Source organism: Salmo salar, chromosome ssa16 (genome assembly GCF_905237065.1).
Source record: "Salmo salar chromosome ssa16, Ssal_v3.1, whole genome shotgun sequence".
Taxonomy (NCBI): domain Eukaryota; kingdom Metazoa; phylum Chordata; class Actinopteri; order Salmoniformes; family Salmonidae; genus Salmo; species Salmo salar.
This window is the reverse complement of record NC_059457.1, coordinates 29060585-29085524: the sequence shown is the minus strand read 5'-3', so window position 1 is coordinate 29085524 and position 24940 is coordinate 29060585. Positions and strand designations below refer to the sequence as shown.

Sequence of the window (24940 nt, the reverse complement as noted above, 5' to 3'; positions counted from 1 at the left end):
ATAATAAGTTGCATGGACTCTGTGCGCAATAATAGTGTTGAACATGATTTTTGAATCACTACCTCATCTCTGTACCCTACACATACAGATAATTGTAAGGTCCCTCAGTTGAGCAGTGAATTTCAAACACAGATTCAACCAAAAAGGCCAGAGTGGTTTTCCAATGCATAGCCAAGATTGGTAGATTGGTATAAAAAAAAAACAGACATTGAATATCCCTTTGAGCATGGTGAAGTTATTAATTACACTTTGGATGGTGTATCAATACACCTAGTCACTACAAAGATACAGGCCTCCTTCCAAACTCAGTTGCCGGAAAGGAAGGAAACCACTCAGGAATTTCACCATGAGGCCAATGGTGACTTTACAACAGTTACAGAGTTGAATGGCTGTGATATAAGAAAACTGAGGGTGGATCAACAACATTGTAGTTACTCCACACTACTAAGCTAATTGACAGAGTGAATACAAGGAAGCCTATACAGAAAAAAAACATTTACAAAACATGCATCCTGTTTGCAACAAGGCACTGAAGTAATAATGCAAAACGAATTGTCCTAAATACAAATTGTTATGTTTGGGGCAAATCCAATACAACACATTACTGATTACATTACTGAGTACCACTCTCCATATTTCCAAGCATAGTGGTGGCTGCATCATATTATGGGTATGCTTGTAATCATTAAGGACTGGGGAGTTGTTCAGGTTAAAAAATTAATGGAATGGAGCTCAGCACAGGCAAAATCCTAGAGGAAAACCTGGTTCAGTCAGCTTTCCACCAGACACTCTGAGATTAATTCACCTTTCAGCAGGACAATAATCTAAAACACAAGGCCAAATGTTCACTGGAGTTGCTTACAAAGAAGACAATGAATATTCCTGAGTGGCCGAGTTACAGTTTTGAGTAAAATTTTGTTGAAAATCTATGGCTAGCCCTGAAAATGGTTGTCTAGCAATGATAAGCAACCAATTTGACAGAGAATTTTGAAAATAATAAATGGGCAAATGTTGCCCTATCCAGGTGTGGGAAGCTCTTTGAGATTTATCAATAAAGACTCACAGCTGTAATTGCTGCCAAAGGTGCTTCTACAAAGTATTCACTCAGGTGTGTGAATACTTATATAAATGTTATATTTCTGTATTTCATTTTCAATAAATATGCAAACATTTCTAAAAGCATGTTCTCACTCTCTTGTTATTTAATCAATTTTGAATTCAGGCAGTAACACAACAAAATGTGGAATAAGTCAAGGGGTATGAATACTTTCTGAAGTACAGTACATGCTCCTCTCCTGAAAACCCTGAGCAGTCAATGGAAATTGAACCTGACAAAAGTGAATAGGAAGAACCTGCGCTGACAGGTGAGGTCAAGGCTTCCGAGCCTTGCTCCAAGTATCAAGCAAATGTCCAAAATGATTCTGGCCCAGTGGGAGCATGATTTGTGAAGAAAGTGGATCCATGCCTTTCGGCCGATCTATTTGTGGTATGAAGCTGAGTGAAGAAGGAGCTGGGATCGGTCAATTAGGTTAAAGTATCCAGAAATTGACTTATGTTTTTTTGTGTGTGTTTGTGTGTCTGCTGCTCAGAGGGAGAGGGCATTGTGTGTTTCGCGACTCGGGACTAGAGCTGTGTGCTCCTTTCTCTCCAGAGCAGAGCGCCGCTGAAAGGAGTGTTAACTGGGGTGGCGTTGAGTGTGGAGGTGGATCTACTGAAGTTTGGTGTGACGCAGACATGGAGGCGAGGAGCGCGAGACTGTGAAGACCCTGTCTGTCCTTCTGAGTTTTGAAGCAGAGGCTTTGCCGGATAAAGTCATGCTAGGGTATAGAAGTTATTCTGTGAAAGCTTTTGTTTTCCGATCCCACTAAGTTATTTCAGGGGCCAAGTTTATGGTCATGTTGCAGCAGTATGTAGGAGGGAGATTCCGAGGTGTGAGAAGTGTGCAAAAGGGCATGAGACAAAGGAATGTGTAGCATTGAGGAAAGTAGTGGTATGTGTTAATTGTAGGGGTGCCCATGGGGCTGGGGATCAGAAATATTGTGTCCGAGAGAGGCAGGTTGAGGTTTCCAGGGTTCGAGTTGTGCAGAAGTTGTCATATGCTGAGGCAGTGAAGAAAGTAGAGGAAGATGGGTCAAGGGGGAGGGATCCTAAGAGGAGTGGTGTGAGTAATAGATCTGTACCAGTACAGAGTGATAAACCAACAAGTGATATATGTTTCAGTAAGATTGAATTTTTAGCATTTATAGCAATGGTGATCAACTGTACTATAGGGATGGAACATAAGTTGCAGAAAATTGATGTTGTGGTGGCAGGTGCAGAGACGTATTTGGGTGTGCTTGACCTGACAGAGTTACAGGGTGTTTTGAGTGGTGGTGTCCCATCCTTTCAAGGCTGTTGGCCTGAAGTAGGACTAAATAGTGAAGTACAGTGCTTATTTTTTAGATAAATATTTTTTTGGGTGACTGTAGTTTTAGATTGTAGTTTATTTAATAACAAAAAAAAATCAAGCAAAGTATAAGGGAGTTATACTCCATTCTAGTAGGTGGCGGTAATTCAACATTGGATGCCAACCGCCGTTAAACCTCATCGAAGAAGAAAAACGAACAAAGCATTGTCTGCCGGAAAACTACACGAAGAAGAAACTATGCCTTAGACTGTATTTCCCAACGCTGAAAGGAGAGAGCCCCGTCTTTGCAGCTCTGTAACAAGTGAGAATTGCGGGGGATTTGACAATATGGGAAAACTGGACGAGTTACTTTTAAGGTGAGTTGCAAGCTCAAACCTTATTAGCCAATCTGATATGAATAATTGTACATTTTATTTTTCAGATTGATTAACATTTGGTTCAAGCTAGCTACTGTAATGTGTTAGGTAAGTTTGGCTATGTCACGTCCACAGTCCGTGAGTGAAGAAAGTAAAGTTAAGTGTGCAAGGTCAAAATATATTCGGCCTGTTAGCTAACTTGAACAGCTAGCTGTTACTAGCTACGTACCAGTCGCCACGCAACTTGCTGGTTATTTTGTTAATCTGTTTTCGTTTTGATAGTATGTATAGTAGCTAGCTAGTGATTGTCATAGTTTTTAATGAAGCAACAGGTCAGACATGAAGTTAACGTTAGCTAGTCACATGTATAACTAGTAGGTACAGCAGCTAGACGACAAATCTCAACTCCAGGTAGTTATGTATCTACCTGGAGTTGAGATTTCTCAGCTAATTCATAACACATCGAGACTAGTTTCAGGACTGTCTGTTGCATATATGCAACTTTGCATGGTCTGACTAGGTACATTGAATGTTACGTAACGCGACATATGCGATAACTAGCTAGCGCTCGAAAACCCTTAACTTTACATAGTATAGAGTTTTTAGCGGTTACATTCGCCCACGTTTGGCTCCATGTGAACTACAATTTCGAAGTTGTGTTTAAAGGTTTAGAAACGTCTAATCATTGTTTTCGAAACATATGCTGATGTGCCGCTTGTGTCATGTCGGCGAGAATGTTTTTCAAATAAAGATACTTACTGTAGTAGTTTTGCAGAAATCCACAAGCTGTGTGTGCCTCCAGTTGACGAACTACACTTCCTCTCCAGGTATTAGTGATGGGTCTAAGAGCCGGCTCTTGTAGGTGAACTTTGGGAGCCGGCTCGCATATCAGAAGAGCCGAATATATTTATAAAACAATTAAGATATGAATAATCAAAATATTTAAATTAATAGAATTAACTAATTCAAAGAACGACTTTAAAAAATATATATATATAGCCCAATGCTCAAGAGCACACACATTCGTTCTGTCTTCTAAGACTTCTCACATGTTGTTCCTGTCAATCAGACACAGTGTCAACCAATGAACCAAAGATGCCTGAGGGAGGGCCGAGCCAACTCACTCAGTCACACGTTTAGCAGCCGAGTAGAGGGAGGAAGGACAGCTGGAAAATGAGTCAGAAGCACAGTAGCATTTGGTTGCGTTTTAATAATGTAGACAATGTTAGAGCACAGTGTATAATTTGCCAAAACAAAATCTCATATAAAGCCGGTTCTACGCACAACCTACACCGGCATATGCGAACTGTGCACCCAACTGTGAAGGTAGCTGTAGCGGAGCTTCGAGAAACTAGCGGGCCTGCTAGTGATAGTGGTGGAGCCAGCACCTCCACACGTGGAGATGCATCCATTCAGTCAAGTAGGCCTACTCAGTGACCCACAGCAATGCAGTCTTCTATGGACCACTCTATGCCAAAGTCTATGTCTGTAGCAAAACAAGGCCAAATTGATATTGCATTGGCTAAAATGATTGCCACCGATTTCCAGCCATTTTCGATCGTGGAGGACAGAGGTTTTAGAAATTGTAGCAATACTCTAAATCCAATGTATGCAATTCCAAGCAGGAAAACCCTTTCAAAGTCACTTATTCCACAACTGTACAAGAGCACACAGGATTCCGTGAGGGAAAGAGTCCAAAAAGCTACTGCAGTTAGCCTTACCACTGACTGCTGGACATCAAGGGTAACCACTTGTTACATATCACTTCATTGAAGATTTTTCGATGTCTAGCTGTCTTCTGGACTGCTTTGAGTTCAGCGACAGACACCTCAGATAACTTGGCAGAGGAACTGTTGAGTGGCCAGAGAATGACAAGTAGATGGAAAAGTGGTCTGTTGTGTTAACGACAATGCAGCTAACATAACCAAAGCCATACATTTTAAAATGGACCCATCATCCATATCTTGCCCACACAATCAACCTGATTGTAAGAGATGCTCTGAAGTTGATGAAGCCCACTGTGGACAAAGTGAAAGCAGCTGTGGAATGCTTCCACAGGAGCACAGTAGGTGCTGAAAAACTAAAGCCTACACAACGCCAGATGGGGATGCCTGAGCTGAGGCCTAAACAAGACTGCACTACAAGGTGGAATTCAACATTGTATATGTTGAAGCGGCTTCTTGAGTCAAAGGATGCCATCATCTCTACCCTGGCCATTGTCAATGCACCTGTTGATGCTCTGACCCAAGAGGAATGGGAGGTGGTGGAGGAGGTGTGCAGAGTCCTGGAACCCTTTGAGCAGGTCACTGTGGAGATAAGTGGAAATCAGTACAGTAAGCAGTTATTACTACATCATTATTTAATCCAGTATTACATATGTAGATGAGAATGTAGTATCAGTAGACAAAACATGAACCTGAACTAATAAATTACTGTTCTCTTTTCAGCTATGTGACAACCTCAAAAATGATACTCCTGTTTAAGGGTCTGCAGTGAATCACAGCCAGCCGCCAGAGAGAAGAAAATGTAACCACAGGACATGTGACAGAGTTGATGGACACCCTATGTTCATCAATTGACAGAAAGTTCCACAGAATGGAATATAATCACATGCTATCAGAAACCGCTGTACTTGACCCCAGGTTTAAGAAGTTAGCCTTCAGTGATGCCAGAGCGATTGATGAGGCTCTTCAAAGAATAACCTCAGCAGCAGGGAGGGACAGCCCCAGCAGTCAGCTGGCTCAGGCACCAGGGCAACAGGGAGAAGAGGAATCAGATGGAGCAGAAGCATCAGCAGTAGTGCCACAAACGTCTGCTGTTTGGATGCTGTTTGACGAGAGAGCAACTGGGGATGCAGCACAAAGGAATCCCTCAGCAGATGCCATAATGGAGGTCCAATCCTATTTGGAGGAGCCCCTCCAAAGATCTGCAGATCCTCTGAGCTGGTGGAAGAACAAGGCCTCTGCCTACCCATGGCTTACTAAAGTCATGACAGGGAGACTGCATACCAGGGACATCTGTTCCCTCTGAGAGGGTCTACTCGAAAACAGGACAAACGGGACAAAATCTCTCAAAAGCAAAATATGGTCAGCATTGCTGTGTGCTGCTGGTTGTAACATGGCAATAAAAAAGAGAGAGAAAAGAGTTTTGCACATTGTTTTTAATTTTTCTTTGATATGGTGCAATATACTATTATGCTGTTTGTAGATAGTATTAGTTTTGAATGGTTAGATGTATATGCACTAGTTTTGAATGGTTAGATGTATATGCACTTTGTTTATATACACTGCTCAAAAAAATAAAGGGAACACTAAAATAACACATCCTAGATCTGAATGAATGAAATAATCTTATTAAATACTTCTTTGTTTACATAGTTGAATGTGCTGACAACAAAATCACACAAATAATCAATGGAAATCCAATTTATCAACCCATGGAGGTCTGGATTTGGAGTCGCACTCAAAATTAAAGTGGAAAACCACACTACAGGCTGATCCAACTTTGATGTAATGTCCTTAAAACAACTCAAAATGAGGCTCAGTAGTGTGTGTGTGTGGCCTCCACGTGCCTGTATGACCTCCCTACAATGCCTGGGCATGCTCCTGATGAGGTGGCGGATGGTCTCCTGAGGGATCTCCTCCCAGACCTGGACTAAAGCATCCGCCAACTCCTGGACAGTCTGGTGCAACGTGGCGTTGGTGGATGGAGCGAGACATGATGTCCCAGATGTGCACAATTGGATTCAGGTCTGGGGAACGGGCGGGCCAGTCCATAGCATCAATGCCTTCCTCTTGCAGGAACTGCTGACACACTCCAGCCACATAAGGTCTTGCATTAGGAGGAACCCAGGGCCAACCGCACCAGCATATGGTCTCACAAGGGGTCTGAGGATCTCATCTCGGTACCTAATGGCAGTCAGCCTACCTCTGGCGAGCACATGGAGGGCTGTGCGGCCCCCCAAAGAAATGCCACCCCACACCATGACTGACCCACTGCCAAACCGGTCATGCTGGAGGATGTTGCAGGCAGCAGAACGTTCTCCACGGCGTCTCCAGACTCTGTCACGTGCTCAATGTGAACCTGCTTTCATCTGTGAAGAGCACAGGGCGCCAGTGACGAATTTGCCAATCTTGGTGTTCTCTGGCAAATGCCAAACGTCCTGCACGGTGTTGGGCTGTAAGCACAACCCCCACCTGTGGACGTCGGGCCCTCATACCACCCTCATGGAGTCTGTTTCTGACAGTTTGAGCAGACACATGCGCATTTGTGGCCTGCTGGAGGTCATTTTGCAGGGCTCTGGCAGTGCTCCTCCTTGCACAAAGGCGGAGGTAGCGGTCCTGCTGTTGGGTTGTTGCCCTCCTACGGCCTCCTCCACGTCTCCTGATGTACTGGCCTGTCTCCTTGGTAGCGCCTCCATGCTCTGGACACTACGCTGACAGACACAGCAAACTTTCTTGCCACAGCTCGCATTGATGTGCCATCTTGGATGAGCTGCACTACCTGAGCCACTTGTGTGGGTTGAAGACTCCGTCTCATGCTACCACTAGAGTGAAAGCACCGCCAGCATTCAAAAGTGACCAAAACATCAGCCAGGAAGCATAGGAACTGAGAAGTGGTCTGTGGTTACCACCTGCAGAACCACTCCTTTATTGGGGGCATGTGAAATGTATTGTCAATCAGTGTTGCTTCCTAAGTGGACAGTTTGATTTCACAGAAGTGTGATTGACTTGGAGTTACATTGTGTTGTTTAAGTGTTCCCTTTATTTTTTTTGAGCAGTATTCATAAAAATGTATACTTTAAATGCAAATGTTTCATAGCATTCTTTTTCATAACAAACCAATGCATTTTTTTTTTTTTAAACACCAATCATAGTTTGACTATCAAACTGTTTGACTTGAAAAAATACAAAACATATTTTTTAAAGAGCCGTTTGGGAGCCAAAAGAGCCGTCTCTTTTTGGTGAGCTGAGCCGAACGAGCCGGATCATTGAAAAGAGCCGGAATGCCCATCACTACCAGTTATGCTTACACACAGGTGTTCGGAGCATGCTAGATAGTAGGGAGGTAACGACGTTACAGGTACACCTATTCGTACGGTACAGGGACCTCTGTTCGGTCCACACTGTGAACCCAAATGAATACATTAAAAAATGTAAACACTAGGCCTATAAACTATGCCTATGCTGAATTATGTATATGCCTCAAGTAAATCTGAGCTGAAAAACATTTTAGGCTAATCCGTTAAAACAACTGGAGCCACGGACGTTGTAATCAAAATTGGCACATTACAAACTGTTCTTTTGTGAGGTGCAGCCTGGACTCGTTATGTATGATGGCGAGCGGTGAGGTCTAAACCAGGAGGATTCTCCATCGTTAAAATCTTCAGTTTGGGAACTCCTGTAATGAAGCAGCTAATCGTTTGGGGGACTGCAGTTCGCAATGCATTCCACCAAGTGTCGTTCACAATCTAGTCCCGTTGCGGCCACCACAAATAAACCTTGTTTGAACTGTATCAACAAATAATCTTATTTGTATGCCTAGCAATCAACAAATATACATTGTTTAAAGCACACTTTTACAAATCTGTCATAGATGACAGCTCCAATAAGCCCCCTATGGTGAAGGACGTGAACATTTTACATTTTTTTATATTTTAGTCATTTAGCAGACACTCTTATCCAGAGCAATTAGGATTAAGTGCCTTGCTCAAGGGCACAACGACAGATTTGTCATTATTTTGTCATCTATCCGGCTTGGGGATTCAAACCAGCAACCTTTCGGTTTCTGGCCCAACGCTTTTAACTCTAGACTATCTGAATTCTGACTCTTGAGTTTTCAGTTCACCGGGAGGGGGTTCTGCTTGGTCTGGGCATTACTGACTCAAATTAACAAAATTAATCGAACGATTCGTTCTTTTGACTGACCGACTCAGTCAGTAAAAAGAGGCAAACTTCCCATCACTAGTGGGAACCCTAACCCTATAAAGTTGTATAGTAATTTTGCCTTAAAAATAACAAAATATTTACTGCTAATATGAAAGATATGTTACTTATGTTTCCAAAACCGTACCGCAAGCAGTGCATTTTAACGTTCAGAACGACCAGAAGATACTGTCATCAATGGGCACTAAAGCAGTTAAGGTCTATGAATGGGTTATCCGATAACTAGCTAGCAATGTTTCCACACTTAACTTTACAGGGTAGCTAGCATATACAAAACACCACCATATATTTTTCAACTAACCTGCTCTTGGAGATACTTTATTTTGTTCTTGATTCGGGGAAAAGTTTTATCTAAAATGTCGGTGTCCAGTTGCAGGTGGTTCTACAAAAACCAGAGAACACATGGATTTAATATCTTTGAGTTGAGTGGGTAACATGGGCGCTGTCTCATTTTAATAGCTGGATTGCTCTGCCATATGACTAACTTCAAATTAGGTTCAAGAAACATTGGGAAATGGCAGCACTCCAAAAAGTTTTTTAAAAGGACAAAAAGACATGAAATTAGGTGCCGACAACTTTTTGTACTAAATGAAAACAAAAACGTTTTTGGAGTGCTGCCGTTTCCCAAAGTTTCTGGAACTTGGGATTTCATTTAATATTAAATCCAAGTTTTGTATCGAGTGTGTGTACATCTTTGTTTTGGTTGCAATGTGACGTGCTGTCATCTTCACGTTGCTGTGTCTCATGGAAACGACTAGTCCCCGAAAAGATGCTGGGAAATGCTAGATGTGCTGCAGCTAAGATGGCGAGGAACCTCCTCACGTGGTACAAAACATGGATTTAATATCTTTCTGTTTTTTGTAGAACCATCTGCAACTGGACACTGACATTTTAAAGGATAACCTTTTTCCCGAATCAAGAACGAAAAAGGTATCGCCAAGAGCAGGTTAGTTGAACAATCTATGGAAGCATTTTGTATAAACTGCCCTGTAACGTCAAGTATGGAAATATCGTTATCACATATCTCGCGTAACACACTGTCTGAGAGTAGACTAGCTATAGCTGAGTAAAGGCATAGGTAGCTCTCCATTTAGAGAGGTTGTAAGTGGCTTTGGTAAAGGTACACTTATTGCTGTAAAGTTGATGTCAGTTGAGCTAATGAAGAATATAAAAAATAAGGGAATTCGAGTTAGGCTAATTTACTGTTCAAACAATGTACTTGTGATTTGTTTCTATAGCTAGTGCAGACAGTCTGAGGTATTTTTGTATGCAGTTTTACATAGCAAGCTACTTATTATAAAACCCTTATCACACTTGATACTTTTGTGTCTTTTTTCCACCTAAAGTAGCTAGTTGTGATGTGGAGAGGAGACCTTGTTCCCCGGGCCTTCCAGGCCCCAGTGGATGTCCATGCCAGTGTAGATGGCCAGGTGTACATGTTCAGGAACGGCCAGCCAAATGACTCTCCAGGCTCTTCAGAGGAAGAAGAGTTCAATGTGATGGCGCTTAGGCCCCGGGGTCGGCAGGAGCCGGACCAGGACAGACTGGGCAGCCTCATGCTGCTAGAGAGGGATGTATTGGTTGGGGACAACCTCAACAAACTTGCTCTGCAATATGGCTGCAAGGTAAGTCCTGGACCCCATTTATTTGCTGTCAGCAAACTGTACATGGTGTACTGTACACTTAACGTCAGGCAATGTACATATAGGTGACTGCCAAAATAAAGGAAACACCAGCATAAAGTGTCTTAATAGGGAATTGGGCCACCACGTGTTGCCAGAACAGCTTCAATGTGCCTTGGCAAAGATTCTACTAGTGTCTAGAACTCTATTGGAGGGATGCAACACCATTCTTCCACAAAGAATTCCATAATCTGGTGTTTTGTTGATGGTGGTGGAAAATGCGGTCTCAGGTGCTGCTCCTGAATCTCCCATAACTTTTCAATTGGGTTCAGATTTTATGACAAACACACACACTAGGGATGTGCATCTTTCCCTTTCAAGACGATTCAATACGTATCTATGTAGATACATTGGCTACGATAAAGGAACAAAACGTTTCAGCTTGAAACAATTCAATTCGATGCGATTCGGTTAGATTGGAGAACGAATCGATTCGATGCATTAACGTTTGCATAAATACATACATTTTCCATTGTAAATTCAAGTCTTCTGCTGATGGGGTTCATGAGCTAGACGTCTCTGAGCTGGATCGGTCTGTGTGAATGTAAATTATGTATGTACTATGTAGGCAGATTAAGTGTTTGAGCTAGTAATGTATCAATATTTTACAAATGAGCTATGACATAGCCTATAGTGCTATATTAAATCAAAATCTAATTTTATTTGTCACATACACATGGTTAGCAGATGTTAATGCGAGTGTAGCGAAATGCTTGTGCTTCTAGTTCCGACCATGCAGTAATATCTAACAAGTAATCTAACCTAACAATTTCACAACTAAAACCTTATACACACAAGTGTAAAGGAATGAATAAGAATATGTACATAAAAATATATGAATGAGCGCTGGCCAAACGGCATAGGCAAGATTCAGTAGATGGTATAGAGTACAGTATATACATATGAGATGAGTAATGTAGGGTATGTAAACATTTATATAAAGTGGCTAGTGATACATTTATTACATACATTTTTTTCATTAGAGTGGCTAGAGATGAGTCAGTATGTTGGCAGCAGCCACTTAATGTTAGTGATGGCTGTTTAACAGTCTGATGGCCTTGAGATAGAAACTGTTTTTCAGTCTCTCGGTCCCCGCTTTGATGCACCAGTACTGACCTGACCTTCTGGATGATAGCAGGGTGAACAGGCAGTGGCTCGGGTGGTTGTTGTCCTTGATGATCTTTTTGGCCTTCCTGTGACATCGGGTGGTGTAGGTGTCCTGGAGGGCAGGTAGTTTGCCATCGGTGATGCGTTGTACAGACCTCACTACCCTCAGGAGAACCTTACTGTTGTGGGCGGAGCAGTTGCCGTACCAGGCGGTGATACAGCCCGACAGGATACTCTCGATTGTGCATCTGTAAAAGTTTGTTTTTGGTGACAAGCCAAATTTCTTCAGCCTCCTGAGGTTGAAGAGGCGCTGCTGTGCCGCCTTCACCACGCTGTCTGTGTGGGTGGACCATTTCTGTTTTTCAGTGATGTGTATGCCGAGGAACTTTCCACCTTCTCCACTACTGTTTCGTCGATGTTTCGTCGATGTGAAGTCCACGATCATCTCCTTTGTTTTGTTGACATTGAGTGTGAGGTTATTTTCCTGACACCACACGCCGAGGGCCCTCACCTCCTCCCCGTTGGCCGTCTCGTCGTTGTTGGTAATCAAGCCAACCACAGTAATGTCGTCTGCAAACTTGATGATTTGAGTTGGAGGCGTGCATGGCCACGCAGTCATGGGTGAACAGGGAGTACAGGAGAGGGCTGAGAACGCACCCTTGTGAGCTTAATGATGAGTTTGGAGGGTACTATGGTGTTAAATGCTGAGCTGTAGTCGATGAACAGCATATTATAGCACAACTTTAGATTTCAAACCATCTCAGAATGCTTTTTACGGTTCTGAAGTTTTTAGTGATTTCCTCTCGTTTTCGACCATGCACTGCACCTCACAAAAGGGATTGCTGTACTCGTTATACAGGGTAGTGTTGATCATTTCATATCTAAAAATGGCCATATACACTGATTGTTTAAAGCAAAACTATTTCTGATGGTGAACCGGAACAATCAAAATAAACTCTATTGTAAGCCCTGTTCAGCAGGTATAGCCAGATGAGTTGTCTCCGGTAGCTTACTTTTATTTCTGTAAAACACAATTTTCAACAGCGTAGTTAACAATAAATTACATAGGTTGTCAGTAGGGATGCAAATTTGTCAATTGTTGCAGACTAACCAACCCCCTTTAACCTGTTAACCTCTCTCGGGTATGTGGGACGAAATCGTCCCACCTAGTCAACAGCCAGTGGAATCGAGTGGCGCGATATTCAAAAACCTTAAAAATGCTATAACTTCAATTTCTCAAACATATGACTATTTTACACCATTTTAAAGACAAGACTCTCGTTAATCTAACCACATTGTCCGATTTCAAAAAGGCTTTACAACGAAAGCAAAACATTTAGATTATGTCAGGAGAGTACCCAGCCAGAAATAATCACACACCCATTTTTCAAGCTAGCATATAATGTCACAAAAACCCAGAAGACAGCTAAATGCAGCACTAACCTTTGATGATCTTCATCTGATGACACTCCTAGGACATTATGTTATACAATACATGCATGTTTTGTTCAATCAAGTTCATATTTATATAAAAAAACAGCTTTTTACATTAGCATGTGACGTTCAGAAATAGCAAACATACCGAAAACTTCCGGTGAATTTACTAAATTACTCACGATAAACGTTCACAAAAAACATAACAATTATTTTAAGAATTATAGATACAGAACTCCTTTATGCAATCGCGGTGTCAGATTTTAAAATAGCTTTTCGGCAAAAGCACATTTTGCAATATTCTGAGTAGATAGCTCGCCATCACGGGCAAGCTAATTTGACACCCACCAAGTTTGGCGTTCACTAAACTCAGAATTACTATAAGAAAAATTGGATTACCTTTGCTGTTCTTTGTCAGAATGCACTCCCAGGACTTCTACTTCAACCACATGTTGTTTTGGTTCAAAATAATCCATAGTTATGTTCAAATATCCTCTGTTTTGTCCGTGCGTTCAGGTCCCTATCCGAACGGTGACGCGCGGACGCATGACGTGACAAAAAAATTAAATATTCCATTACCGTACTTCGAAGCATGTCAAACGCTGTTTAAAATCAATTTCTATGCGATTTTTCTCGTAAAATAGCGATAATATTCCGACCGGGAGACGTTTTCGTTCAAAGACTGAAAGAAGAAAATTGTGTCTTCACGTGCACGCGCGCACCCGTGTCATTGTTCTCAGATCGACCACTTTCCAAATGCGCTACTGTTTTTCAGCCAGGGACTGCAGAGTCATCATTCCCCGTTCTGGCGCCTTCTGAGAGCCTATGGGAGCCTTAGAAAATGTCACGTTACAGCAGAAATCCTCTGTTTTCGATAAAGAGGCTATAGAAGGCCAAGAAATGGTCAGAGAGGGCACTTCCTGTATAGAATCTTCTCAGGTTTTGGCCTGCCATATGAGTTCTGTTATACTCAGACACCATTCAAATAGTTTTATAAACTTTAGGGTGTTTTCTATCCAAATCAAACAATTATATGCATATTCTAGTTTCTGGGCAGGAGTAATAACCAGATTAAATCGGTTACGTTTTTTATCCGGATGTGAAAATACTGCCCCCTACCCAAGAGAGGTTAACAAACGTCAAAATATTTACTTTCGACCAAGACACTGTTCTTGTTTCATGACAGAGATTTGTTTAATTCTTAAACCAATTTTAATTCCACAAAGTTATGCAAATTAACCTATAGACTGATAAGCATGACCGGCTAACCGTTAATATCCTTAGTTGGCACTCGACTAATAATGCCTAACATCACCCAAGCCTACATTGCGTTGGTAAGCGCTCGAAGCTGGGCAGTGCTCATTTTGAGTAGGCTACTGATATTGCCTGGGGTTGTTCAGCATGCAAAATTACTTGTAGCTCAATGTCAACACCATTATATGCAGTTTGACACTGAAGGAGAGGATGCATCAGTTGACACAAGATGAGGTAGGCTTGTTTTTAGAAGGTAAAAATGTAATATTGAGCCCCCCCCCCCAAAAAAAAAATGTGAACCGGTGATTCAATGCATGCTACATTTGGTTCGGTTTGGGGTTCGTGGACTGATGCACTTCTATCTTTAACATTTGAATCGGGGACCACACACACACACACACACACACCCTTTAAGCCCCCTATGCTCCCACTTTCAAAGTCATTGAGATTTCTTCTAGCCCTGGAAGCCAAAATAATGGGCAACTGGGCATTTTATACATGACCCTAAGCATAATGGAATGTTAATTGCTTAATTCAGGAACCACATCTGTGTGGAAGCAACTTCTTTCATAATAACATTTCCCTCATGTACTCGTGATTTTATTTTGGCAGTTACCTGTATGTGTCTGCATAGGCTACTGATAATGTGTGCTCACATTATGCCAATATTGACTCTCTTCTTCCTCTCAACAGGTGGCTGACATAAAGAGGGTGAACAACCTGATTCAGGAACAGGATATGTTTGCATTGAAATCAATCAAAATCCCTGTGAAGAAACACAGCTTATTGACTGAGGCTAACACAGAACACAGAACCTCAAATTCATCCACACCACCTCCTCAGCCACAGGACAGACCTACAGCCAGCTCCCCTGGTAGGCCACATCTACAGGAGTACACTGACTTCCTCAAGGAAGTGGATCATGACATCGAGAGACTGATTCAAACCACAGATGCACAGGATGAGTTTTTTTTAGAGGCCGTGGAGCGGCCACAAAATCTGGGCTACAGAGGCCAGCACTTGACCAGCTATGGAGCAGACTGGGGCATCCAGTGGTGGAACGCTGTGGTGGCCATGCTCCTGATAGGCATTATCCTGCCTGTCTTTTATGTTGTTTATATCAAAACACAAGATACTGGAGTGCCTGCTGCTGTAGCTACCACAAACAACTCAGGGACAGGCCTCATCACAGAAAGCCCTAGGAGCACTTTTAGCAGCCAGGAAAGTGTCCCTCAGTCTGAACGAACCAAACACATAATACAGGGAAAGAATGTCTATGGACTTCATGCTTAACTTCACTTTAGATCCCAAATCAGTGTTCTGCTTAAAGGTCATCAAGGAAGTGTTGCCGTGTAACATTTCTTTACAAAAGATTGAAGTTGTAGTATGGATTTTTGTAAGTGTTTTATCAGACATTGGACTTCATGGTTTCAGATGTTGTGCCTTATTAGATGTCTGACTTATCCAGTCAATGGTTCTTTCTTCTTTGTGCTAATTATTTTGAAGACATTTTAACACGTTTGCTGTGTGACAACCTTACAACTGCAATTGAATATGGATATTCAGTTTCGGACATACAGACACTTGTATGTGTAGGGTACAGAGATGAGGTAGTCATTTAAAAAAAATAGTGTTAAACACTATTGCACACATTGAGTTTATGCAACTTATTGTGACTTGTTAAGCAAATTTCTACTCCTGAACATACTGAACAAAAATAAACGCAACATGTTTCATGAGCTGAGATAAAAGATCCCAGAAATTCTCTATACGCACAAAAAGCTTTTCTCTGAAAGTTTCTACACAAATTTGTTTACATCTGTTAGTGAGCATTTCTCCTATGCCAAGATAATCCATCCATGTGACAGGTGTGGCATATCAAGAAGCTGATTCAACAGCATAATCATCACACAAGTGCACCTTGTGCTGGGGACAAAAGGCCACTCTAAAATGTGCAGTTTTGTTACACAACACAATGCCACAGAACTTTTAAGGGAGTGTGCAATTGGTATGCTGACTGCAGGAATGTCCACCAGAGCTGTTGCCATAGAATGTAATGTTCATTTCTCTACCAAAGCCACCTCCAACGTTGGTTTAGAGAATTTGCCAGTATGTCGAACCGGCTTCACATCCGCAGACCAAGTGTATAGCGTCATGTGGGCGAGCGGTTTGCTGATGTCAATGTAATAAGCAGAGCGCCCCATGGTGGGGTTATGGTATGTGCAGGCATAAGCTACGGACAACAAACACAATTGCATTTTTTGGTGGCAATTTGAATGCAGCGATACCGTGACGAGATCCTGAGGCCCATTGTCGTGCCATTCATTAGCCGTCATCACCTTATGTTTCAGCACAATGCACGGCCCCATGTCGCAAGGATCTGTACACAATTCCTAGAAGTTGAAAGGCCAGTTCTTCCATGGCTTGCATACTCACCCATTGAGCATGTTTAGGATACTCTGGATCAATTAGTACGACAGTGTGTTCCAGTTCCCGCTAATATCCAGCAACTTCCCACAGCCATTGAAGAGGAGTGGGATAACATTCCACAGGCCACAATCTGCCTGATCAACTCGATGCGAAGGAGATGTTGCGCTGCATAAGGCAAATGGTGGTCACATCAGATACTGACTGGTTTTATGTTCCACGCCCCTACCTTATTTTAAGGTATGTGACTTATATGAACTTATATGCATTATATGAACTGTAACTCTGTAATATCTTTGAAATTGTTGCATGTTGCGTTTATATTTTTCTGTATATTTAGGCTTGCCATAAAGTGGTTGCATACTTATTGACTTGACATTTCAGCTTTTCATTTTTATTAATTTATATACATTTTGAAAAACATTATTCCATTTTACATTATGGGGTATTGTGTGTAGGCCAGTGACAAAATCTCAATTTAATCAATTTTAAATTCAAGCTGTAACACAACAAATGTGGAAAAAGTTGAGGGGTGTGAATGCTTTCTAAAGGTACTGTATAAGCACCCACCAGAAAGCAAAGCTGCCACTTATATTTAGTAGTCACAATCCATTTCAATCAGGTGCTTTTTGTGCCAATCGGTTAATGTTACTCCTGGAAAAATGTAGCCTGATATTGCTATTGTCTTTGTTCCATTTAAATCCAAAACAACGGTGTGAATGTGAATGCATTAATTACACAGGTTAATAACTTTATTAAAGAGTTTTTATAATCCACCAGTTTAATACGTTTTAAATAGTAAAAAAACTTAATTTGGTGTTTTATTTATTTAAGCATTTATTTGTGGATTTAAAAATAGTACATACCTTCAATAGTTTTCCTGGATGAAAAATGCATTTACCGTAAATTCCGGACTATAAGCCGCAACTTTTTTCCCAGGCTTTGAACCTCGCGGCTAATATATGGATTTTTCCCACTTTCAAATTTTTTTTTCTCCCAAAAAACATTCTGTGACGTGCTCAGTTTTTTGGCGGCATGAAGCTTTCATTAGACCAATGAAATTGCTGAACGGTTTACGGTCAAACAACTTTTTTGTTTACTGTTTAGATTAAATCGAGCGCTCTCAAACTTCCCATCATTCTGATTACGGTAGTCATTTTGTCACCCTCATGGCAAAGACACGGAGAAATGCATATGATGCAGCTTTCAAGTTGAAGGCGATTGATCTGGCTGTTGGAAAAGGAAATAGAGCTGCTGCACGGGAGCTTGGTCTTAATGAGTCGACGATAAGACGTTGGAAACAGCAGCGTGAGGAATTGACTCAGTGCAAAAAGACAACTAAAGTTTACTGCTAATTTTTTTTTTTTTTTACAAGCCGTGTTTCGTTAAAGCCTATTTATTTTTGTTACAAGCCGTGTTTTGTTAAAGCCTGTGTAAAGTTCATTTGTTTCAATGTACCGGTAGGCACCTGCGGCTTATAGACATGTGCGGCTTATTTATGTTAAAAAATATTTTTTTTATTTATTTTTTATTCAGTGGGTGCGGCTTATATTCAGGTGCGCTTAATAGTCCGGAAATTACGGTACTTTATGCCCTATACTGTTTTAGATTCAGACAAAAGCACAATAGGACTTCAGAGTATTGTATTTGATTCAGGTTGGGCCTTCTTCAAGCCCTTAAAAAAAAACTAATCTTGACATTTTAAAGCAAGTTTGTTGGACTTTGAAGGATTAATCCCCTCTTATATTGAAAAAAAAAATTGTAAGCCTACAGAAAAAGAAATATGTCCAGTGATACATACTGTATAGGTTGATATTTGTACATGTATAGTAATTTTAATTCCATTCTGCTTTAGTGAACTCTCCAACCTGTAGATCAGTGTTTCCAACTCCAGTCCTCGAGTACCCCCAACAGCACACATTTTTGTTGTAGCCCCAGACAAACTTGCGTTGAATCAGGTGTGCTTGTCTGGGGCTACAAAAAATAAGTTACAGCCTTATTCTAAAATTGATTACATTTGTGTCTCTCTTCAATATATATACACACACACACTACCCCATAATGAGAAAGCAAGAACAGGTTTTGAAATTTTTGCAAATGTATTCAGACCCTTTGCTATGAGACTCAATTGAGCTTAGGTGCATCCTGTTTCCATTGATCATCCTTGACTGGAGTTGGGAAACACTGCTGTAGATCATGCAGGAGAGATGGGGGTTGCAGTTGAGCTCTATTTATGACACCGCAGACCCCATCTGTACGGTCTGGGTTGAGAGTAAATGGAGTGAAAAGATTCATGGACAACTCCAAGCGCTGCAGCTTTAAGAAGTTTGCATACTTGAGTAGTTGGCAGTGGGCCACGTAAACAGCCCTAATACTTTTTCCAAGGAGCTTTCAGCGCTCATCTCTCTGGCACATTGGCCACCGACTCACATTCCTGTCACTGTCTATAGTTCCGCAGAGCTGCCACCAGGAGACAGTGTTGCCCTTACATGAAAAAGGCAATGTCTCTTGTGATCATCTGTCACTCAATGCATGTTTCTCCCTTTAATTTGCCCCAGAAGCAAAAACTAAGTTTCCAGTCTTTCTCTGGTGAAATGTATGCCTGATTCTGAGGGACTCCATATGACAGATTTCAGTAAATTCAAAGGTGCTGTAAACTGACAAATTTAAACCCAAGCCTTTGTATTGTGGGTTCCATTTGAATCCCATCTGATCATTTAGGGAAAGACTAACAAATCCAAAGACTTAAGTAACAGAAGGTACAAATGATTAACTCTTTCCCTCTGTGTTAGGTAAGGCCTGTTTCAGTTGGGAAAACCAGGGTTGTGATTTTCCTCAACTCCCCAGGGGCTTTGGCAGACACATTGTAATTTGTAGTGCGATTTCCGGCAGGGTTTGTTTTGCAGGTGCCTGTGAATGAATGCAGGGCATGTTGGGGAATGAGACAAGCAATTTGCTGTCTGTGAATATGAGCATTGTTGCACAGTGGCAGGTAGGTGGCTACGGTATACACTGTTTGGGGCAGGACCAATGGGAGGTAGTGTATGGAATTACTTTTGTGCCTTTAATATTAAGCAAAACATTTGAGTATTGAAAAATATTTAAAAGGAAATCACTAACCCAAAGTCAATACCCAAGTAGAGAGCAAAATAAATAAGAAAACACTTTGAAATGCAATAACAAATGAATCAGGAACGAAACAAATTGACCTGGCTAGATCATAAATGAACAAATGTCCAGACAGAGGGTTGAGTTTACAAATTCCCAGTTTATTAACCCAACACCAGCTACTGTTCAGCCATAGCCCACACCATATAAATCAAGGATCACAGTATAAAAAGTGACCATCTCTTGTTAAGACAAAACAATGGCTAAGCATGGTCTTAAACTTGCAGTGCTCCACCCCGCTGCCAAACCCTCCCTCCTGCTGCTCCACCAACCACAAGGATGCCCGGCACCGGAACATTCCAGGCATTCCCGTGGTTGGCAGATGGGTCCGACATGCCAGTCAACCTTGCAAACACTGGGTACTGGTAAGTACGACAAACGAACAGCATAACTCATAACACACAGCGGTCTGTGCGGGTCGTTACACAGCCCCCCCACCACAAATTCCCTCATCCCTGAGGGAACAAACAGTCTCTGAAGTGCCACGGATGTCTCCTTTACCTGTGTGGCCGCGATGGGAGCAGAGGGTCCAGATGTGGAACAGGGGGCTCAGTCTGGTAGGGGGCTGCTCCTCTAGGACCCAGGGGATGAAGGCAGGGACATGGGGGACAAGAATGAGGGAATGGGATACACTCCATGGCCCCGGGGACCACTCAGTGACACAGGGAGGAAGACAGTGAGTGGGCCTTCTGGAGCCTTGTCTGCGGCACCTGGGTGTGGGTGCTTGGGGAATGTTGTGGGGGTTCAAGGAGAAGACTAACCTGTCCCGGTGCAGTGCCGACTTTCTCCCCCTGCAAGAAAGCTGCACCTGGTACAGTCCCCTACCCTCTCCAGGGCCTCAACCAGTGGCTGTCCAACTTGGGTAATCTGCCTTTCTTGCTTAGGAGGCTGTAGACGCAGACCAGCTCCCCTGCCACAAAGTGCCTTCCCTGGGTGTGCACGTCATCGTTCCTCTTCTGCCTCACTCCTGCAGTCACCAGCTGCTCTGTGGCTAAGGTTTGGGCTGTCTCCAGGCGGTCCTGGAGTCTCCGGGCGTACTCCAGCCCCGGGGGAACAAGAGGGCTACACAGGGGCCGACCAAACGCCATCTCTGCACAGGTGCGGATCTCTCTCGCCAGCAGGAGGGCAGGCGTGCAGGAGGTGGAGTGGCATGCCATGAGGACCATGGACAGGTGCTTGTCTCAGTCACACTGGTGTTTGGCAGAGACGATGGCCAGCTGCTGTCCAAGCGTTTTGTTGAAGCGCCTCACACATGGTAGCGAACACACGGGACTCAGTTTCTACCTTGGTCGCTGTGGATGGACTCCGCAGTTCCAAACCTGCTGAACATCACTGCTGTTAGTTCATCAACGATGGTCTCTGCCTCCTGGTAAGGCAAAGCATAGGCCTCGGGCCATTTTGTGAAATCGTCCATGGCCGTGAACACCCAGTGGTTTCCACTGTGTGGTGGGGACAGCCCAACCACATCCACCCGCTCCATGGGAGCCCCAACTGGGAACTGTTGAGCTGATATGAACGGCCTGCAGGGCCCTTTCTCGCTGTGCAGTTGTCACAGCGGCGGCAAAGTCCTCCACATGTGCTGCCCCCAGTAAAATCCAACGGAGACAGCGGAGTGTTTTTGGGACCCCAAAGTGTCCAATCCCCACCCCCCATGAGTGCCCTGGAGCACAGTATCCCACAGTGCTTTTGGGACCACCACCTGCCACCTATCCTCACCCATAGCTGGCTCCTTCCATGCCAGCTGTAGAGCGCCATCAGCCACATCTTCCCACAGTGGCCTCAGCTGCACTTCTGCCCACTTCATTACTGGCTGTAGGTCTGTGTCCAGTCCCTGCTGCTGATCCCATTCAGCCACATCAGTCTACAGCTCACAAGCCTGCTCGCCTGACACAGTCTCCACTCAGTGGCTGCACCCGTCTGCAGTACAGGGCCGACAGGACATGGTGTCGGAATGGCGTTCCCCTGCCTTGTGCACCGCTATGAAGTCGTACGGCTGAAGCTCTTCCAACCAGCGTGCAATCTTCTCCTCTGGCTCTTTGAAACACATGAGCCACTGGAGAGGAGAGTGGTCAGTCCTTACTGTAAAGGGCAGGCCACCCAGGTAGTACTTGAAGTGTTTGATGGAAGCCACAAGAGCGAGGTGCTCCCGCCGGGTGACACAGTAGTGGCACTTATGTTTGTTGAATGTTTTGCTGAAGTACGCCACCACTCTCCCCCTCTGGCCCCACTGCTCACATCTGTGTCCAGGATAAAGGGCAAGGTGAGGTTGGGGGGGGCGAGCACAGGGGCCTTGATCAGTGCATGTTTGAGGGTGTTGAAGGCCTCCTTGCACGCCACTGTCTAAGTGAAGGCCTTGTCCTTCGGCAGCAGGCGGTTCAGGGGAGCAGCGATGCTTGAGAAGCCCCGTACAAACCTCCTGTAGTAAGAGGCCAGGCCCAGGACGCTCTTCAGCTGTTGCTGATTGGTGGGGGAGGGCCAGTCTCAGACAGCCCCCACTTTGTCCTCCATGGTGCTGATACCCTCAGTGGCCCAAGAAGGACACCTCTCCCATCATGAAGGGGCACTTCTCTGGGTGGAGCTTCAGGCCTGCGGCAGCCACCCTCTCCAGCTCACGCTGTGTAGTGCCCGCAGGGCTGACTGGAAGGAGCTGCCATGGGCCATGATGTCGTTGAGGTATACCAGACACTGTCAGGGAATGCCATCCAGCACCCTGTCCATCAAACACTCAAAAGTAGCTGGAGCATTGCACAGGCCGAAGCATAGGACCTCGAACTGCCAGTGTCCTCTGTTAATGGAGAATGCAATTTTACAATCCTTACAGTTGACAATATGCATTGGGGCTGTTAGCGTCCTCCTGGCATCCGTAAAACCCAGATTCATCCGTCGGACTGCCAGATGGTGACGTGTGAGAACATGTTTCCACTGCTCCAGAGTCCAATAGCGGCGAGCTTTACAACCAACAATAAGTGCACTAGTCATAATTAAATGACTGTTTTTATTGTTCATGATAACTGTATGCTATAGTTTAGTGCATGTTGCCACAACCAACCATTAAGTCACTTAGATTTACCCAAGTATGGTCTTATTATAGTTCAATTGGGTGTTATAGCACAGGTAGGGATGACAATTTACACACTGCTGCCCTTTAGGGCCAAGAATGATGAACACTGAACTAGTGCACACTTTGGGAGGAAGGGTGAAGAATCCGGACAGATAATCAGCCCCATTAGAGTCTCTGGTACTGTCCCCTGAGGGATATAATAATTACCATAGCGTTGACAATATTTACTACTGTATGCAAACAGAAACTTGACTTGCAACAAACAGAAATGTCACAAGAACTCAGTGGAGGATGGGACTACAATAAGAATATAATACAATTTTAACTCTACCGTGAACACTACCATAGAGTAGCACTTAAATTGGAATATTGCTGTAGGCTTCAGCTACAGGGCTAGCCGTGGAGGTTGTTGAGAGCACACAAGGGCTACATCTCACTTCTCCACCCTTCTCCTGAAGTGTGCTCTTGCACACTCCTCATCATGGATTTAAAAGCATAGGAGAGGTGTGTAAGCATTGGCAGGAGGGAGTTTCCAGCATAGCTAAAGCCATGCAAGAAAGTGCGCAAGTGCACTTAAGGAGAAGGGTGGCGAATCGGGATGCAACTCACGCAGTAACATGACCTCTAGGTCAAACTCATTTTGGTACTGTGGCCTTCCCTGTGGCTCAGTTGGTAGAGCATGGTTTTTGCAACGCCAGCATGGTGTGTGAAACACCAGGGTTGTGGGTTCGATTCCCACGGGGGACCAGTACAAAAAAAAAAAAGCATGAAATGTATGCATTCACTACTGTAAGTCGCTCTGGATAAAACCGTCTGCTAAATGACTAAAATGTAAATGTACTGCCTATGAGGAGAATCAGTACCAAGTAATGACTTGCAATCACAGAGTTAGATTGTGTCAAATGTATACACACATACACTTGCAACCTCCACCTATCTTGTACATTTGTCATTTAGCAGACGCTCTTATCCAAAGTGACTTACATGAGCAATTAGGGTTAAGTGCCGTGTTCAAGGGCACATCGACAGATGTTTCACCTAGTCTGATCGGGGATTCAAACCAGCCACCTTTCGTTTACTGTCCCAACACTCTTAACCACTAGGCTACCTGTCGCGCTCATGTAGAAGTAGGCCTACCTAATATAGGATACCTACTTGTATAGATGAACTCCAGCTGCTCCATGAAGATGAGCTCCTACGTGCTCACTACTGAGTGAAGATGCCCTCGACTGTTGTCCGTCACCACTCTTCCAGCCACATCTGGAACTCCTAAACAGAGACAGGCAGGCAGCCAAGACAGACACACAGCCAGTGTGAGAGCCTGGCCACAAAAAAAGAAACAAATACAAAACAAAAATTGTCTATAGTACATACACTGCATAGTGTACTTAAATAAAAAGCTTTCAGATAGTAGTGCTCTAGCTCCCAAGAACCCAAGGCCATACAGCACTGGAGTCATAAGGGCTAGTAGCTAGTGCCCTTGTTCTTCAACTGGAAGTCAGTGGATTGTGCAGACAAGCAGGGTGACATGGGAGCACTTGGGAATGTTTAACACCAGGTGGGCTGCAGCGTTCTGGATAAGTTGCAGGGGTTTGATGACACAAGTGAGGAGCCCAGCCAACAGCGAGTTGCACTAGTTCAGACGGGAGACAAGTGCCCGGATTAGGACCTGCGCAGCTTCCTGTGATGTTATCAGAGAACAGGGTGTGGTCCTGGGTCACACCAAGGTTCTTTGCACTCTGGGCGGGGGACACCGTGGAGTTGTCAACCATTATGGAGATGTCTTGGAGCGGGAAGGCCTTCCCTGGAAGAAGAGCAGTTCCGTTTTGCTGAGCTTGAGGTGGTGGGCCGACATCCAAGCTGAGATATCTGCCAGTCAACCGGAGATGCATTTTTCCACCTGTGTCTCACAAGGGAGGAAAGACAAAGGTAGTTGAGTGTTATCCGCATTGCAATGATAGGAGAGACCATATGAGGATATGACAGAGCCCAGTGACTAGATGTAGAGAGGAGACGGCCAAGATTCAAACCCTGGGGGACACCAGTAGTGAAGGTACATGGTGCAGACACAGATCCGCTCCACATCTGGTAGGAGCAGC

At 43.6% G+C, this 24940-nt stretch overlaps 1 protein-coding gene across 4 annotated transcripts; it reads left to right on the top strand.

Annotated features, from left to right (window-relative positions):
* The first annotated feature begins 2626 nt into the window (after positions 1-2626).
* Positions 2627-16988, top strand: lysmd4 (LysM, putative peptidoglycan-binding, domain containing 4). 4 transcript variants are annotated; one of them, XM_014149123.2, is made up of 4 exons: positions 2627-2763; positions 9573-9654; positions 10058-10333; positions 14879-16988. In XM_014149123.2, the coding sequence occupies exons 3-4, from the start codon at positions 10067-10069 to the stop codon at positions 15476-15478; spliced, it is 867 nt and encodes a 288-aa protein (XP_014004598.1). In that variant the 5' UTR covers positions 2627-2763; positions 9573-9654; positions 10058-10066; the 3' UTR covers positions 15479-16988. The 4 variants fall into 4 exon arrangements, with proteins under 4 accessions (XP_014004598.1, XP_014004597.1, XP_014004599.1 ...); XM_014149122.2 differs by having other exon boundaries at positions 10055-10333; XM_014149124.2 differs by lacking the exon at positions 9573-9654 and having other exon boundaries at positions 10055-10333.
* Positions 16989-24940: the final 7952 nt, after the last annotated feature.